The sequence below is a fragment of the Neurospora crassa genome, linkage group III, assembly GCF_000182925.2.
Source record: "Neurospora crassa OR74A linkage group III, whole genome shotgun sequence".
Taxonomy (NCBI): Eukaryota; Fungi; Ascomycota; class Sordariomycetes; order Sordariales; family Sordariaceae; genus Neurospora; species Neurospora crassa.
In genome coordinates, this window is record NC_026503.1 from 4545758 (window position 1) to 4563002 (window position 17245).

The 17245-nt window shown below is 52.8% G+C and overlaps 2 protein-coding genes across 3 annotated transcripts; one reads left to right on the top strand and one right to left on the bottom strand.

Annotated features, from left to right (window-relative positions):
• Nucleotides 1–308: 308 nt before the first annotated feature.
• On the bottom strand, nt 309–6474 carry NCU07516 (RING finger membrane protein). Its single transcript, XM_953271.3, has one exon. The coding sequence runs from the start codon at nt 5888–5890 to the stop codon at nt 509–511; it is 5382 nt and encodes a 1793-aa protein (XP_958364.1). The 5' UTR covers nt 5891–6474; the 3' UTR covers nt 309–508.
• Nucleotides 6475–8020: 1546 nt separating this feature from the next.
• On the top strand, nt 8021–12641 carry NCU07514 (the record flags this gene model as incomplete). Of its 2 annotated transcripts, XM_011395629.1 has the most annotated exons (3): nt 8021–8534; nt 8606–9307; nt 9380–12641. In XM_011395629.1, 3 exons carry the CDS (start codon nt 8314–8316, stop codon nt 12336–12338), a joined length of 3882 nt encoding a protein of 1293 aa, XP_011393931.1. In that variant the 3' UTR covers nt 12339–12641. The 2 variants fall into 2 exon arrangements, with proteins under 2 accessions (XP_011393931.1, XP_011393930.1); XM_011395628.1 differs by having other exon boundaries at nt 8314–8534; nt 8606–12532.
• Nucleotides 12642–17245: the final 4604 nt, after the last annotated feature.

Sequence of the window (17245 nt, forward strand, 5' to 3'; positions counted from 1 at the left end):
CTTGATAATACCACTACCACGGACGGACGGACGCTTAGATGTTGGATAATATACTCCGACGATGGAGAGAGAGAGAGACAGACTTAGATGTTAGATTTCATCAGAACTCGGCCAATGGGAAAGACAAGAAGACTTTTTATGATAACAATTCAGCCTCTTCCAGTCTTGTGTTGATTGGCCATTGTGAATGAAATGAAATTGAATGAGTAGGTACTTACACCAATAGCAAATGACGGAGTGCCATCTCTTCTCTCTCGCGCCAATGCGCAAAACAACAACGCAACGCAAGTGTCTAGCAACCGCAGACTGCAAGTAACAAATCAATATGCTTTTATGCTACGCTATGTCAATACTCTTAACATATACAACAAGTCCAGTTTGGTATCATTGGCCTTCTCTCGCTGTTTTCATCTTTACCTCCCGCTTTACTTTACCCTTCTGCTTTTCTTCCTCTCTTTTCAGAATCTCTCCATCTCTCTTCCTTCTTCACACTGACAAGGTATCCTCATCACCGCCCTCCAACAGCCATCCCAGCTCTCCATCCACCCCTCGTCCCCCTTCCAAGTCCCCTCTGCGGCATCCCACCTCCGTAATTCTGCAGCCGCTCCCCAATGAGATACGCCTCATCCCTGATCCTCATCTTCCAACTCTGGAACACACCCAGCAGGCCCCACACCGCCGCCGCAGCCAACAACAACAGTGCTGTAAGCGGGAAGCTGCGCCGGTAGATGAGCACGACGTAGGCGTCGTAGAGAGTCTGGTCCACCACGCCGTCGACGTTGACGGCTTGAGGATGGCGGAGAGTCAAGGTCTCTGCCAGGCTCCAGGAGATCATAAACTTGGCGAAGAGGGTAGGAATAGCCATAGCAACGGTCCAGAGGAGGATGGCAGGGATGACGAAAGCGCGAGTCAAGACCCCGGCGTTGGGGTTGAACCAGCCACGGCGCAGCACGGCCTTGGTAGCGAGGGCCAGACGGCTGCCGCTGAACCAGGTGGTGATTCCCCTTACCGAAAGCTTCAAGTACAAAAGACCAATGGTCCAGGACTGCATGACGCGGATGGTGTGGCGCGGGTTGAGAGCGGCCGCGTGTTGGATGGTGACCTGCTTGATGTCTTGGGCGATGGGGACGCTGTACATGAATTCGTGCAGGGGCATCATGATGTAGAGCTCGGCGACGGAGGCGATCATGAGGGGGAAGACGACCAGGAGGAAGGCGTAGGAGTAGATAATCTTGGCGATGCGGGTGATGATAGCCAGGCTGCGGCGGACTGCGCCGTTGTTAAAGACTGACGCGATAGTCGCGGCGACCCTGATCTTGGCAGTCTGAGAAAGGGACCGGATGTTGATGAGCGCGTAAACAATCACCCCCAGGACGTGGATGCCGATGCCGAAGGCGTAAATGTCATTTGTCCTTACGCCCTCCGGAATCAAGAGTTTGAACATCCAGCGGCCAAAGACCAAGGGGATAATCGTAATGCCGACGCCCGTAGCGGCGGCAAACAACCAGATGAGGAGAATGAAGAAGAAGATGCGGATTCGGAAGTGCGGTGGGACATAGACCAGGCGGTACTGCGTGGTCGAGTAAAGGTCGGTCTCGGGTGCATCAGGCTTGCCGTCAAGTCTCTCATTCCTCTCCGTCACCTCAAGAAACACCGTCTTGCCCTTGGGAATCTTGACCTGGTCAGATGCCGGAGCGCGAACGAAGCGGCCATCAGGAATCAGTTGCTTGGTATTGACCAAGTAATCCTTGAAGCCTTCTTCAGGAGACAGTTTCCTGGTAGCAGCCTCAGCCTCAGACGGCACATACCCTCGGATATTCGGTGATTCAGGTTCGGACTCGGAAGTCTCAGCCTTGGTGCTTTCGGCCAGGAACTTGGGCTTCCACGGTCTCACAATCCCATTAGACTCATCCAATTGAAGGAACATAGCCTGCCACCATGATACCTGGGCATCGGGGCCTCTCTCAATCATGCGCAGACGGCCTTCTTCATCTGCCTTGCGCTCCCCGAACAGAAACCAAGTAATTCGCAAGCACCGGCCGCAAGTGCGGAACCACCAAGTGTACATAGCATGAAGTCCATCACCAGGCTTGAAGAACTTGACGGCCAAGGGCATCAGGAAGTTGTAAAAGAGAAGATCAAGCGGGAACTCGAGCACTGGCTCGTTGGACGAGTAGTGAATCGGCAGGACATTGGGCAAAGAGAGCGCCAACCCCCAGACCACAGCACCCAGACAGATTATGACAAGCGCCCCGTAGACGAGAGCAGAGAAGGCAATCTTCCGTAACTGGGTCGTGACGTTGCGCTCCAGTACGTCGCGTACCGGGTGGAACTCGGGATCGTCTGGGTCGCGGATGAAGTAGAGAACTCCACGGCGCATGATCTTGCGGCACATAGAGACGAACAGCGCAAAGTGGAACATGTAAGCCGTACCCACGAACCAGTGGACGAAGATCGATGTCATGGGGAAGTTGAGGGTGAATTGAAGGCGAGACATGAGGGTGGCATTTTCGAACAAGGGCAAGAGTGCAATGTCCAAAAGCATGCCGCAGTAAAGCGGGAAGACGAGCATCTCGATGCCAATAATAAGGATGACCTTCATCACACCGCTTGCCTGGTTGAGTGCGTCAATAAGAGCTGCCTCCCATTCCTGTCCGGTTGGGCTGGAGGATATGGGTCCGCCATGACGCAGGTACAAGACCGCCGCAAGGTAAATTGTGAGGTAGCCAGCCAGGATTGCCCAGAATCTGTCTGTGCCATTCCAGTATGCCAACGCCGGGTCGATGGTATGACTCGCGTCAGGGAAGTTGACATTGATGACCAGGTTAGGCTTCAATAAGGCAGTCGGCAGAGTCTTGAGTGCGCCCAACGCGAATGTAGTCGCGTTGCTCGCAGCAGAGAGCACAATAGGAGCTTTGGTAGAGTAATCCCCTCCAAAAAGAAAGACAAGCGCGGAGCCCAGGGCGGCAAAGCCGGAAAAGACTTGCCCCTTGACCGACAATAAGGCTTCATGACTAACCGCAGAAAAGGTATGAATCTCTGACATGGATACGCGGCCGAGCTCGTTGATGACCGTGTGTCCAACTCGCCTAGCGGCGTTGGTCATTTCAATATGTGGTTCGAGAATCGCTGCAGCGTGGCGGCTACCGAAGAGGAGCTTCGTGGCCAGGCGAGCCACACCACCCAGCCCTAGACTGGGATGCACCAGAGATAGCGCGTGGGAAACGAGCCCGAAGGCAATGACAACCATGTCCTGAATGAACCTGCACAGACTGTAGAGAATCCAGACTGGACGCATAGGCTTCGCAATGAACCACAGCGAATAGCGACCGATGTTGTATGGAATGAACAGTCCGAGAAAAATGGTAGCTGACACGAGCAGGACGCAGAAGATGGCGTTTTGGAATAGGCCAGCCAGAGGCCCGCGCATGCCAAGAAGCTCCAGGACGCCTTCGAGGTCTTCGGCATCATCAATGGCGTCTTGTTCGAGGCCAATTGCTGCTGCGGCGTCATCATCCTGGTCCACGTCATCATCGTTGTCAAGTACAGGGTTATCGCGAACGTCCACGTTGTCTTCGTCGTCCCGTCTCATCAAAGCGTCAGCGATAATATCAATAGCATCCTGTTGCGCCTGATCGGCCTCAACGCCTTGCCACATGAAGTCGGTCACTCTAGGGACGAATCCACGAGGTTGAGGAGCTTGTGCGGGGCTATCTGCCGTGATCTCGTCGAGATTGGGCCAGGATACATCGGTCAATGCTTGTGGTTCCGCCTGACGCTCTGGGTTAAGGTTGGTTCCCCAGTGTTCTGCTTCCGTGGGCTGTCCGATGTGTACACGGGCATCCGCGGCTGTCTCCCTATTGCCATCTTGGCTACGATTCTCCTGGAATGACTCGGATTCTGCTGGACCGGCCAGTGAAGCGAGCAAGGGTTCGACCTCGGTGTTGGAAGAATCATTGTCATTAGTGAGATCTGGGGGCGTTGCAATAACCTGAGAGGCCTTTTCTTCCGTGCATGAACTGTTTGGGTCATCTTCTGGCAAGTCGCTGAAAGACCAGCTGTTGCTTCCCAGAGGATTGGTGTACGTTCTGATTTCAGGCCCATCTGTATTGGCGCGAGGCCTGGCCAAAGAAGCGAGAATCTCGGAGTCCGACTCGGTGTCAGAATCATCAGTCGCAACGCCCTTGCCCTTGTCCCTGGAACCATCTCCGGCTTTTTCACCCTGATGGTCATCTTCTTCCAAAGGATAGCGCCAGTCATCAAACGGATCGGGTCGTGGAGCGGCAGGAGTGCTGTCCATCTCCAAGTTGTGGCCTGACGGTCTCGCTGCCGCGCTAGTACTGGATTCCGCCGCGGAAGAGTTGAGGCCATCATTGTAATTCGCCTGAACTCGGGCGGCGCGCTCCTTCATGGTCTTGGTAAGCGCTATCCAGTAAGCCAACCTTTCCTCCAAACCACGCTCCTGGGCCAGCTCCACGATTCTGTCTGGGTTTCCGCCGGCCTCTCTGTAAAGATTGAGGTACTCATCTATGGTTGATGAGTCCGATTCTCCGAGTTCTCTCTCCAAGTCCGAAGCATAAGGATTGTTGACGGGTTGCCTGTCAGGCGGGGGTCTAGGCTGGGGAGGCTGAGCATCCCAGGCATGTTCGTCGTCAGTACCTGCATCCTCCTCTTCTCCTTCTTCTTCGCCGAGGCCGCCGTCAAGTTCACCGTTCAAGGCAGGGCCGGGAACATTGAGCGGAGCAACCTGGGGCTGCACGTTTTGAAGGTTGGCAAAAGCGGCGCGCTCGTTGATTTCCGGCTGCTGTTGAACAACGTAATCTCGGACAAGAATAATCAAGATGAAACAGACAACAACAAGGACGGTGATGATCTGGCCCTCGAGAACCGCAATTATGTTGTTGTTGACGGTCGGGTTCCGAGTTAGATTCCTTAGAAAGCCGACCTCGCTGAGAAGCGAAGGTGAATGGACCAATGATGCATTGCTGTAAGGTGAAGCTGCTTGGTCGATGTACAGAGTCGCAGTAACGTTATTAGCGAGCTGACTGGGGATCTCTTTGAGGGGCGGGGAAGGCCTGTCCACGATACCACTTGAGCCAAATACGGTGCGAAGCAAAAGGGAAAGGAAGGAATGGCCTGCGCCAGAACTGGCACCAGCAAGGCTGTTTACGAACTGGGTCGAGTTCAGGGGCAGACGTCCCAACACGGCCCCCATGCTAGCTGGAGACGTGTTGGCGACAAAGAGTGGACTAGCTGGGCATACGGTGGTGCCGTAGGCCCTGACTGAGAAGCCGTTTGAAGATGATGTGTTTTGAGACCTTGAAAACACAGCCGGACCTCCCCAGCCTTCCTCACAGAGCCAGAACAGCAGGGCCCATACCGAGCGCATAAAGTAGGGGAGCCACCCGAGCCAGACACTGACGACGAGGGCGGCCCTTGCCCAAGCGAGGAGCTTACGGACCGAGTACTTGAACATGTGGGCGACAAAGATATGCGCGGGGACGGTCCTGGGCATGTCGGGATCGTAGAGCTTGGTGAAGCGGAAGGGCGTCTTGCACAGCTCGCAGTGTTTCCTCTGGGTCTGGGCGAGCCATTGCATCAGACATTCCTGATGGACCCATTTGATACTTCCGCTGCACTTGCACGGGTGGTACAAGGGGTCGTCGGGAGAGGCGTCGCCTCTGCAGATACGGCATTGCTCGGATTCGCGCGGGTTGTTGTGGGGTTGCGAATGAGTGTGGGAGTGGCCGCCGCCCGAGGTGGTGGTCCATGTCGAGATGGAGGCTGATCGCGAGTTTCGCAGTCTGGTGTTTGGAAATCGGACAGGGTCGGGCTGGTCCTGGCCGAAGCCCGGAAGAGCGGTCGGGTCGGCGGGGTTAGCGTCGCCCATGGTGGAAGAAGGCCAGGGAGCGCAAGTTGTTGCCAGCAGCACAGGGGCGCCGTTGTTTTTTTGTGTGGTGTTGTTGTCGAGTGCCGGTCAGATCATGAATTGGTCTTCATTCTTTGGGCCTTGGGCGGGGCGCGTCCGCTGACTCTTGTTGTCTGTCGTGGATTCTTTGAATACTCGAAGATGGATTCGGGCTCGGTCGAGAGAAATGCAAATTAATGCGAAGCTTAGATAAAAAAAGTCGTCGGCGGGGATGTTGACAGAAAAACGCGATGGGGAAGACGGAGAAGTTGGCGACAGTTGAAGTACTCGTCGGGTCGCAGGCGGGTCTGTTCGAGTTATAGAAGAGGGCAGGCACCCAGTCGCCGGATGACAGTCGTCGAAGCAATGAATGTCGAGTTGATCACAGCAGTCGCAGTGGCGACAGAGGGTAACGAGGCTCTGAGCGAGGGAGGTGGCGCGGTCGTGACCCGGGTGAGTGGTGGTGGCAGCCGACGGAGTGAAGTCTGGAAAGTATTGTGAATAATTCAATGGAAGAAGAGGAACAACGAACTGATGGAAGTGACTGAGTGACAATCAAAGTTTCCGTCTCCAGCGTCGAAGTGCAAAGCCGTCCTTGTTCGGGAAAGTGTCGTGCAGTGGAACTTTCAGCAAAGCCCAGGCTAGAACTAGTGTAGACCCCGGCTCGGAACCGCCAGGTCTCACTCGGGCCCGCTGAAGGGATCGCTATGGTAGGTAGGTAAGCAAAAAGGGTATAGCGCACTGGAGGGACAGCATGGTGCACGGGCCAAGTGATTCAATGATAAGCGGCACATTCGATCACAACTTCCATTAAGTTGGGTTTTGTGCTTCAATTGAACGTTGGAATGACATAACGGTGCAGTGCCGGCTACTGCATAATTTTGGTAGCTTAGCTTTCCACTCTCCTTACTTGTCGTGTGTCAGACTGACTTTCCGGCTGTCTTTTCCACAAAAGACTCGAACAAGATCTTGGACTTGAGCATCATCACTAATAAGAAAAAGGAAATCTCTTGGAAACCAAGAATACATCTACGTAGCCCACATTAAGATGAACCCTGATAAGCAACATGAGAACCCATGGCCAGTGCACATTCCAGGAGACGCGACCAACATGACATCCCCCCGTCCATGACCTTGATGGTAGATATCTTGACTGGTCAACAAGGACAGAGCCAATCAGGAAATATCCCGTGTCCAGATGTTTGGTATGTACCTACCTCTGGGTATGTTTCCATCTCTTTGGCAGTGCATCTCAAGCACTCGACGCTCACTCACCACCACCTTCAAGGCTCAATGACGTCTGTGGGGCACGCTGTGGCACGCTACAGGTAGGGTTGAAAAAGCCAAGAAAAGACGGGAGAGGGGAAAGCGGGAAGCTGGAATTGAAGGAGGGAGGGTGACGTTGTACCGACCTCTACTGTCTGTTAAGTACCTTACATATATCCCCAAGTCTTGATCTTGACCTCTGGGAAAAAAACTAAACAGACTTTTACTTTTACCTTTTCTTCCAACACAGAAACACCCAGAAACACCGTCACCAATCTTTGTCGGGTTGTCAATGGTGCGTTGAGATCTGAAGAGACTCTTGAAGAACAGGTACCTCGGCTACGATAGCATCACAGGTTTCAATACCAGGCACGTATCGGGCATACAAGGTACGTACATACAAAGTCTTTAACGCTCTGACAGACTGTCGCGTGCGGAGAATACCTGAAACTGACCATGGAAAAGGAACTCTGTCCCAGGCAAAGAAAACATAAGTACCAAAACAAGACAAAACCTCAACCCCTTGCCCTCCAACTCCTCGCTCTGTCTCAGGACCTGGCGACTGCTTCACTCTATCTACTGCACCTTATCTCCATATCTCAACTCGGATTCTGGTAAAGGTGACGTGACGTAAAAGTACGGTACGGTAAGAACCCCCCCGGCCGGGCACTGTTAGGTCCAGTCCCGTCCCTTTCCATCATTGGCCCCGACCGGGAGCAGGATGGATGACCTGAGCTAACGGAAAGCGTACTGTAGCAGCGGGAAGCACCGAACCAACGCCTGGAACCACCAACTGGAACGAGCCCCGCGCCAGTCGCAGTACCCGCACTAGCATCCACGCATTTTCACAAGTCACGGCCCGGACCTTGACGTGACCACTCCCTGGCATCTGATCCAGTTCTTTTTCTCTCTTTTCCATCGTCACTTGCGCCGCCGCCTGCCTGTCCCTGGGGATCTCCATACTACCACCAACACAACGACGCAACAACACTCCAGTTGGTTTGATGATTGCGCCTGTTCGTATTTGAACGCGCTTAATCAAGCGAGCTTTCGACAACCATCTCACATATTCGATCGCGACGTCACCAATCTGCTCTTCACAGTCACCTACATAGCCCGGTGCCTCAAGAGCCTGCGACATGAAGGATACAAACGGCTCGGTGAACGGCGGTCCCGAAGGCCCCATACCAACTCTGAATGGCCTCAATGGTATTAATGGCCTCAATGGCTACTCCAAAAAAGGCGTCAACGGTCCCATCAAGCCCGCCCTCAGCCACTCGGCCAGCCCCAGAGTCACGCCAAGACAACGCCCACGCAGTCGACCTGGCGTGATAGCGAGGACGTTCAACGTTGTAGCCAGGTAACTATCTCGTATAATTGCCTTGGTCATGTTGACATATCGATCTAACTTCTGTTTCTTCTTCTTCACAGACTCGTCACCTGGTACACCATCCTCACCATCCTCTTCCGCTGCCCCGCCTCGCTCAAGGAATGCGACAAGTCTTCTCCGCGCATTTGCAAGACCTACTTCGAGGTCAAGCAGTCCGTTGCGCCCCATATCGAACCATACTATACCGCCTACGCCGCTCCCTACGTCGACCTCGCGAGACCCTACTACCATGTCGTCGACCAAAAGGCCATTGCTCCCGCCCTGGCATACGTGCAACCCAGAATCCAAAAGGCCCACGGCTACACCAAGACGCAGTGGGAAAAGTCCCTTCAGCCCCAGCTTGTCAAGTACCAGAAGCTTGCAAAGTCCCATTACGAACAGAGCGTGGGTCCCCATGTCAAGCAGCTTTCCACTGCCGCCGCCCCATACTACGAGATTGCGCGCACCAACGCTCTGCAGACCTACCATGGCGCTGTCGTGCCCGCGTACCACTCCGTCGAGCCCTACCTCCACAAGGCCTACAAGGCCGTCTCGGCATTCACCGCCAGCACCGTGATGCCCTCGACCCGCTGGGCCTGGAACAAGACTAGTCTCTTCCTCGATGGAACCGTCATGCCCCATCTGAGGGTCGTCTACGCTGAGAATGTCGAGCCTCAGCTGCTCAAGATTGGCCAGCGTCTTGGTCGCCATACCACAGGCAACAAAAAGTCGGTGCCCAAGCCCCCGGTGGACTTGTCTTCCAGGTTGGTGGCGACGCATTCTCCTTCATCACCGTTATCGACAAAAAGAGTGCTGACTCGAACGCGTGCCTCCAGCACCAAGACATCGACCTTTAGCAAGCCCACGCCGGCCACTACCGCTGCTTCGACCCCTGCGTCCCACCCCGAGTCCACGATCCAGGTGGCTGCTGCTGAAGAACAAAAGGTCCTGAATACAGAGCACCATGTTCCCGAGAACCGCATCCCCCCTCCCGAGGTTGATGAGGAGCTCGAGAGGGAAGATCCCGCTCGCCGTAGCGCCCGTGAGACTGTCGCTGCCGATCTTCAGGACTGGCAGGAACGGTACTCCAAGGCCGCTGACCAGGGGGCTTCCGAGATTTCGGCCAGAATTTACGAAATCACCAAGAAAATGATCCGCCGTAACGCCAAGGTTACCGGCAAGGCTCTGCTCGATGAGCTCCAGACTACGACTGTTTCCGAGCTCGTCCAACTGCGCCGCAAAATTGTACAGATCATCGGGGCCGTGAAGAAGGAAAGCGCCTCCGTCGACGAAGGCCGCGATCAAATTGCCGCGGTCGTACGTCAGGCGGGCATGTCCATCAAGGAGAGAGCTCAGGAGGTCCGTACCTGGCATGAGAATTACGAGGCCGAGATGCAGTCCGCTATTACCAATGCTGCCGAAGCCCATTTCAGCATCCTTGCCGACATTAGAGACCTGGCCTTGCAGAAGCTCGGTATGAAGTGGGCTTGGATGGATGGCGTCACTTACAAAGACTGGGCCAAGTACCATGAGCTCAAATCCCGTTTCGAGGACTGGAACAACGACCTCAAGAACCTCATCGTTACCCACCCTGGTCTCGAGGCTGCTCAGAATGAAGCGGCTGCTGTTGAGGAGGAGGCCATGAACACTGCTGCTTCCGCTGCCAAGGAGCTTGCTCGCTTGAAGCAGGTTGCTGTTCGCAAGTTGGAAGCTGGCGACGACTCTGACGAGTTTGAGAGCACTGTCGCTCAGCAGGCTGCCGAGCATGTCGAGTATGCTCAGGATGCTGCGGCCAGTGTCGTTTCCGAGGCTAGCGAGTCTGTTATTGCTGCTGGTGAAAAGGTTTCCGAGGTCGTTGAGGGTGGCGTCAGCCGCGCTGCTGAAGTTGTATCTGAGGCGACTGAGGCTCTCGTTGGAGCCCAGGACTCGGCTACTGACAAGATGGAGGAGCTTGTGGATGACGCCACCTCCCCCGTTGTTGAGGCTGCCTCTTTGACGTTTGAGTCTGTCGAGAGCGTGACTGACGTTGCCAAGGAGTCTGCTGCCACTGTATTGAGCGAAGCCTCTGAGGTCATTGCTGGCTCTTCCACCGAGACCGAGACTGTTGAGTCAGCCAGTGTGGCGGCCGAGGAGGTTGCTGATGTCGCTGAGCCTGCATCCGAAACCCCCTCTGTTGTTGAATCCCGCCCTGATCTAGCATCTACTGAGATCCTCGAGGAGACCCCTGTCATGGTTGGTAACACCACCGAGGCGGAGAAGGAGGGCCCTGCTCCTGTCGAGCTCCCCGTTGAGGAGGAAGCTGAGGAAGAGTCTGATATCATTGTCTCCGAAACTCCTGAGCCTCCTGCCACCACCGTCAAGTCCGCTTGGCTCGGAGCTGCTGCTCAGTCGGTCCCTACGCGCCAGCCCATTATTGACGAAGATACCTACGACGATGTTCCTGAAGCCATGGAGAAAATGCGCAACGATGTCAAATCCGTCTACTCATCGGCCATGTCTCTTGCCAATAACCAGTATTCTGATGCCCTCTCCCTCATCTCTGCCCAGATCCGCGGCACCCCTGAGCCGGCTCACCAGCAGATGCTCGCATCCGTCACTCAAGCTTACAGCAACGCCATGGCCTCCGCTAGTGTCCGCCTTGACAAGGCCTTGAAGCTTGCCTCCAAGCAAGTATACAAAAGCACACCCACTGAGACTTTCAAGATCCTCCCCACCGCCGTTCCCGTCCCCAATATCCCCTCTTTGGACTGGGAGCGCATCCAATCCATTGCCGCCCAGCGCCTTGAGCAAGGCCGATCATGGGCTGAGGAGCAATACGAGAGCGCCAAGATTGCCGCCGGCCTCGCCACTCCTACTCCTTCCACTCCTTCTGAGCATGTCCAAAAGGCTCTTGAGAACGCCAGACATAACTACTACGCTGGCCTTGGCGTGGCTCACGCTCGTTATTCCGAATTTTTGGCAGCCGCTTCGTCGGCTTTCAGCTCCATGACTGCTACCCCTACGCCCACTGACTTTGTTGGCACTGCTTCGTCAGTCGCTTCCGTCGCCACCGAGTCCGCTGCCTCTGCGGCTTCTGTTGTTACTGACAACGCTGCCTACGCGGCCTCCATCGCCTCGGAATCTGCGGCCTCTGCTGCCTCCGCTGCCGCCGCCTCGGCCGCATCAGTTGCTTCCGCCGTTAGCGACGGCGCTGCCTCTGCTGCTTCGATCGCTGGGGAGAACGCCTCCTCCCTCGTTTACGCCGCAGGTGACAAGGCCTCCTCTGCCGCTTCCGTCGTGTCCGAAAACGTTGCCGACGCCGCCTCGGCCGTGTCCGAGTCCTGGGATTCTGTTCTAGCCCGGATCTCCATCGAAGTCTACGGCGCCCCCACCCCCACTCCCTGGTACCAGACTGTCATCTCCGTCGCTAGCGCCGCCAGTGCCTCTGCGGCCAGTGCTGCCAACCAATACGGCGGCGCGGCAAGCGATGCCGCAGCTGATAATGCTGCTTCGATTACCAGCGCTGCTGGTGCTGCTGCCAGCGCAGCGGGCGAGTATGCCGCTGCAGGTTCGGATGCTGCCGCGCAGCAGTATAGCGTCGTGAGCAGCATTGTCAGTGAACTGCTGGTGGGCAGGGAGCCGACGTTCTCTGAGAGTGTCGTTAGTAGACTCAAAGGAGTCTATGCTACTTCTATCCCGGAGGTTGTGGTGGGCGCATACGAGAGCGCGAGCAGCTTGGCTAGTGAGGCCAAGGAGACTGTGGTGAGTGTTGCTAGTCAGGCTTCGGAGGCTGTTGTGGGACATGATGAGCTCTGAAACATGAGTCGGTGTTGAGGATGTGGGGAGATGAACGTGGAGAGGAAACAGATGGAAAGAAAAAGGAAAAAGGGGGACATTGATAGCGGGAATGATGAGCGAAAATGTGACTGATGGATGAGACCGATGGGAAAAAATGAGAAGGCTGTTTTTTTTTTTTTCTCATTTTTGTTTTTGTGTTCTTGATATTGTTAGCTTATACCCCCTCCCACTTGACCATACGGTTTCATTTTCTTATGGGTTGTTTCTTTCCGTTTGGTAGTATGATGTATGAATGATCAATTTCAATCCATTGTTTTATGACCTATGACATGGGACATTTTAGCCGGTGAGATCTGCGTGATGGATGTAGATGCCATGGCCATGACAGACATCCCATAGGGGTTTGATCATATCGGCACCTCAAAGTTAGATTTTCAAGTAATTGTCCTAGGTTAAGGTAGTCAAGTATGAAAGTTGAAAAAAAAAAAAAAAAAAAAAAAAAAAAAAAAAGAAGATTCCCACTGTGCCGTTCGGGCCTCGGTGTGTCCTGCCCTTGAAGAGGAGGGATAGTAAATTTGACACGGAGTATTGTCATCGGGATTATAAACAAGAAGTGACAGCGGAAAGACACAGTTGCGGTACTAACAGCTGTATTCCACGGAACTGTTGGACATGAAGATAGGACACCATCATTAACCCCCCCGGCTACCAACCCGACACGCACAGCCACAATACTCTGACTCACTCTCTTTCAGAAGCAGGCCAATCTATGTTACATACAATGAATGCTCCTTTTTCTTTTCTTTGTCTCCATTTTGTGGTTCATCAAGGAAATAGAAGTGGTGGTTGAAAAGATGATTGAATGGTGGTGTTGCAAGCCAGGTCTGATGATGAGCGTGGTGTGAAAAATGAATGAGATAGACGGCTAACAGCCCTCGCGTACACATTACCCAGAACGTTGTTAGTGTGGTATCTATCTAAGCGGCGCCCAGCCTATCCGGGTTGCTCGTCGGATAGACCGTGTAACGTCCTGCACAAACAAATATGACTGGTAGACTAAAGGACAAGATACTTATTGGACATTCCACTTCCATTTTTGGAAAGAAATATCACCTAAAATCCGGTTGGCCGATGAATTGGGTAACTAGCCAAGGTACAGACAGACTCGTCTCGCGTTTTGTACTGTAAAGGTAGGTAGGTAAAAAAAAAAAAAGTATCTTGATGCTTAGAGGTAGGTGTAGCTCATAACTGCTGCATCACCTGTACAATCTCATAGGGACGACACATCGATCGATCTTGTAAAGACGTATTGTATGTATGTATGTATGTACGTAGCTGTAGACATGTCCATCACAGACCATTTCTCAAGTATTTTAACAATTGTATAGTTATCATACGTCCTTCCCCCTCCCTTCGACCTTGTCCGAAGCAAAAAAAATAATTGTTTGCTGTCCAGCGCCTTGGTATGTCCCGCTTTGGGGGAGAGAGAGGGTTTTTAGTGTGTATGATTTGACACGGGAGTTTTAACATCCAAGTTATAGAAGACAACAGACACGAAACGTTACGGCACTAACGCACTTCCATGCGAGATACGGGTTCATAGGATAGTACACTATTGTTGCATCCAGCGAAAAACCCAAGGAACACTATAACACACACACTCTCTCTCTCTCTCCTGCACTATCGGGTGGATCTATAACATAAGGTACCTCTATTTACTAGCAAGTTTACCTAATCTCCTACTTCTTATCTTATGTGGTCCGTTGAGAACATGACTGAAGGGAAATAGCACACTCTGTTGCAACGCAGTATGGATACCTACCTAGGTAGGTGTGAAACGTAGATGAAATAGATCACTAACAACCCCCCATATGGCTTCCCCTCAGTGCGCAGTTAGTACAGTATCTAAACCGACCTTCCATCCGTTCCATCCTTCCACTTTCACTTGCAAGACGTCCGTCCATTTTTGCCGACCGCAAATGCACGGCATCATGAATAAACGCAGAACATTCCGCTGGCACTTTCTTTTACATTAGTTAATTTTACTTAATGTGTCAGTCAGTTGGAATCTAGGGCCGTGTTCGTTGTGGCAGTAGTGCAGTAAAGGGATCACTTCTAACCCTAACCCAAAGCTTTTCTGCTACCAAAGAAATGCTTCCGTTACTGTACTACTGCCGCAACGAACACGGCCTAGATGGTCGGCGGCAGCTTGAATGGTTACCGGGGGGGACCTGGGTAGGTAACAGATGGAAAAACAGAACAGCCCGTAAAAGAGAAAGATTTAAATAAATAGGTAAATAGCCCATGACGGTCAGCACCGTTCAAACTCCTGCAAACAATTTTTTTTTACTACTATTGACGACTGTTTCACACCCTTACCATAGCTCCTGGACACCTCCGGGATACCAGGTACCTACGGGTACCAAAAGGGAAAGGAAGGAAAGCAGACAACTTTGTATCGATGTTATCTTCCAGATTCTAGCTCTCATTCCTTGACGATGATGACCTTCATACCTACCTAGAGGTACCAAAATATTCGCCGAGCCAAATTTACAAGTGAACTTGACTACCCACACGCGTTTGTCCGCCATCCGAGCAATCTTTCTTTTTTGAATTCCTCTTTTTTTTTGGGGAGGGGGGGGGGGGGGGGGGGGGGGGGGTGGTTGAGAAGTTTTTATTACATATCTTTGACCAAGCACGCTTATATCTGATAGATTTCTTGATCTGTTGTTGGTACTTTACGTGATCTATGTACCAAGTGATTCCCTACTCGAATCCTTTTGCTTCTCCCAGCTGTAACGTTTTCGAGCTGGAGGATGAGGGTGGGCATTGAGAGTAGGGGCATTAGGAAGTAGGAGTGATGATGGAGTGTTACGCTGGCCTGCTGACTCAAATCCAGGCCGTGATTATTGGGGTGTGTATGGATGGATGGATGGATGGATGGATGGATTGCACGGAAAAGCATGTCATAATGTGGTGTGGATGTTATCGGGCAGTGAAGGACGGATGGATCAGGCTAGGTAGTTTAATTTAGTTTTTTGTATTTGGTGTTTCTTTCTCGTTGCCTGAAAAACTTCTGCCTACCTGCAATATCCTTAGTTCGTGTTCTTTAACCTTGTATTTTTCTTTATCATGCTGCATTGTCTTTTCTCCGTATGTGTTCTTGGTGGTCTTGGTACCTACCTCAGACTACAGGTGGAGGAATGAAGGATTGAAGGATTGAAGGGCCTTGCCTATTTACAGATAACTGAGCAGATGGCATCAAAAGCCTCCTGCCCGACTCCCAAGCCACGCTCATGTAAGATTCATGGGATGAGAACCGGCTCGGCGGCTACGTAGAGATAGGTTAGGCACCCATATGTAGGTAAATATGGTATGAACAGCTTTCCTGCCTGCCTACCTACCCACGAGACCCAAAGATTATTCCTCGTTGTAAGTCCGGAATGGGATCAGAACTGGTTACCCACATGGCCATGAAACCCGTCCGGACATCTTCGGCACTTGGAAATCCGGTCCCGACGAAAATAGACTACCAGGTTGTTATAGGTTGGATCAGATGCATGTAAGTTATTCAGCGTACTGCATGTCAACCGACGCCAACGATATCTGCGTGTGACTGTATCTACTTCAAGCTGTCTGGGCGGTAATAGTCCCAATTTCAGGACTCCTCGGCCAAGTTCTTGAAGGACAAAGAGGGGGACGTCCTAATCCGAGTGGTGAGAGCGGGGGTGTAAACAGCTAGAGGTAGGTCGTCGTTGAGAAAAAAAAGAGGCAAGTGCGGGAAGACGAGGAGTTCGATCAGCTTGTCGGTCGGGTGTGAGATACCAGAGAAGTGAGAATACCTACCACCATATGCGGGCGATTTCTGCCCGGATGGGTTGTTCCTTGAGGGTCTGGTTTGACCGGCAGCACGCTTCAAGCTCATGGACTGGGATGCGATTAGGGTACTAGACTCGACATGTTCAGGCAACGAGAAGGAACTAGCTTTCGCTTTCTTGACTCGGACTCGAGGCGGTCGGTGGCTGATGGCTGATAGCTTTTCTTCTTCTTTCTCATGATTCACTTGGAAGTACCCAAGGGCTCTCACACAATGGAGCGACGTCGGTTGTCAGCCTGCGCCTATCTTGCGTGGTAAGACCGAGTGAAACGCACCTCGCCCACTCAAGTTGAGATAATTCTGGGCCTCAGCGGCATCGGTCGATCGCTGACCATATTCCGTAGCCTGAAGACGGGACGCTCCTTCTGGGTAATTTTTAGCGATGACCGGGCACTAATGGTAATAATAGCTTTTCCAGGACTGCCGAGCAAAGAAGACAGGAAGCAGGACCAGCAGTTTTGGATAGAACTCCCATCTGCGGACACTTTTGGGATCCATCGCTCATCGAATTCTGTACGTGATATGATTTGAGAAGTTGACCCGGTGTGTCTAACCCGGTCATACCCCTTTGGGTTCTGTCGTCAGAAACGGGGCTACCACTATTCATCCGCTGCAAACCGAATTTCATGACCACCAAGCTCAAGATTTAATACTACGCCAACGATTGAGCGATAAACTCATGTTTCATCCCCGTGTGTCTTGCTGTGGAAATTTTATGCGGCCGCGATGTGTGATAAGTCATGTTGTGGTGGTGTAGCGGGACTTTGAAAAAAGCCGGCCATGTGGTTGAGGCGAGCGGCCAGGCAGCAGAATTAACTGGCCTCTGAGTCGCTGGAGACGGTTGATGGGTCTGAGTTGTGGGTGACAGATGCATCCGCTACTGCATCCGACCGTGCTGTATATTGGGCCTCGATGTGGCTCAAGCTGCCGGTGTCGTTCAGTTATGTGACCTAGATCGCGCTGTGAAAGGGGGGGATGGTGTCTAGTTGATAGACCGCTGATATGGAACACATCGAGGACCAAGTGATGGTTGTATGCCAGGGAGTTT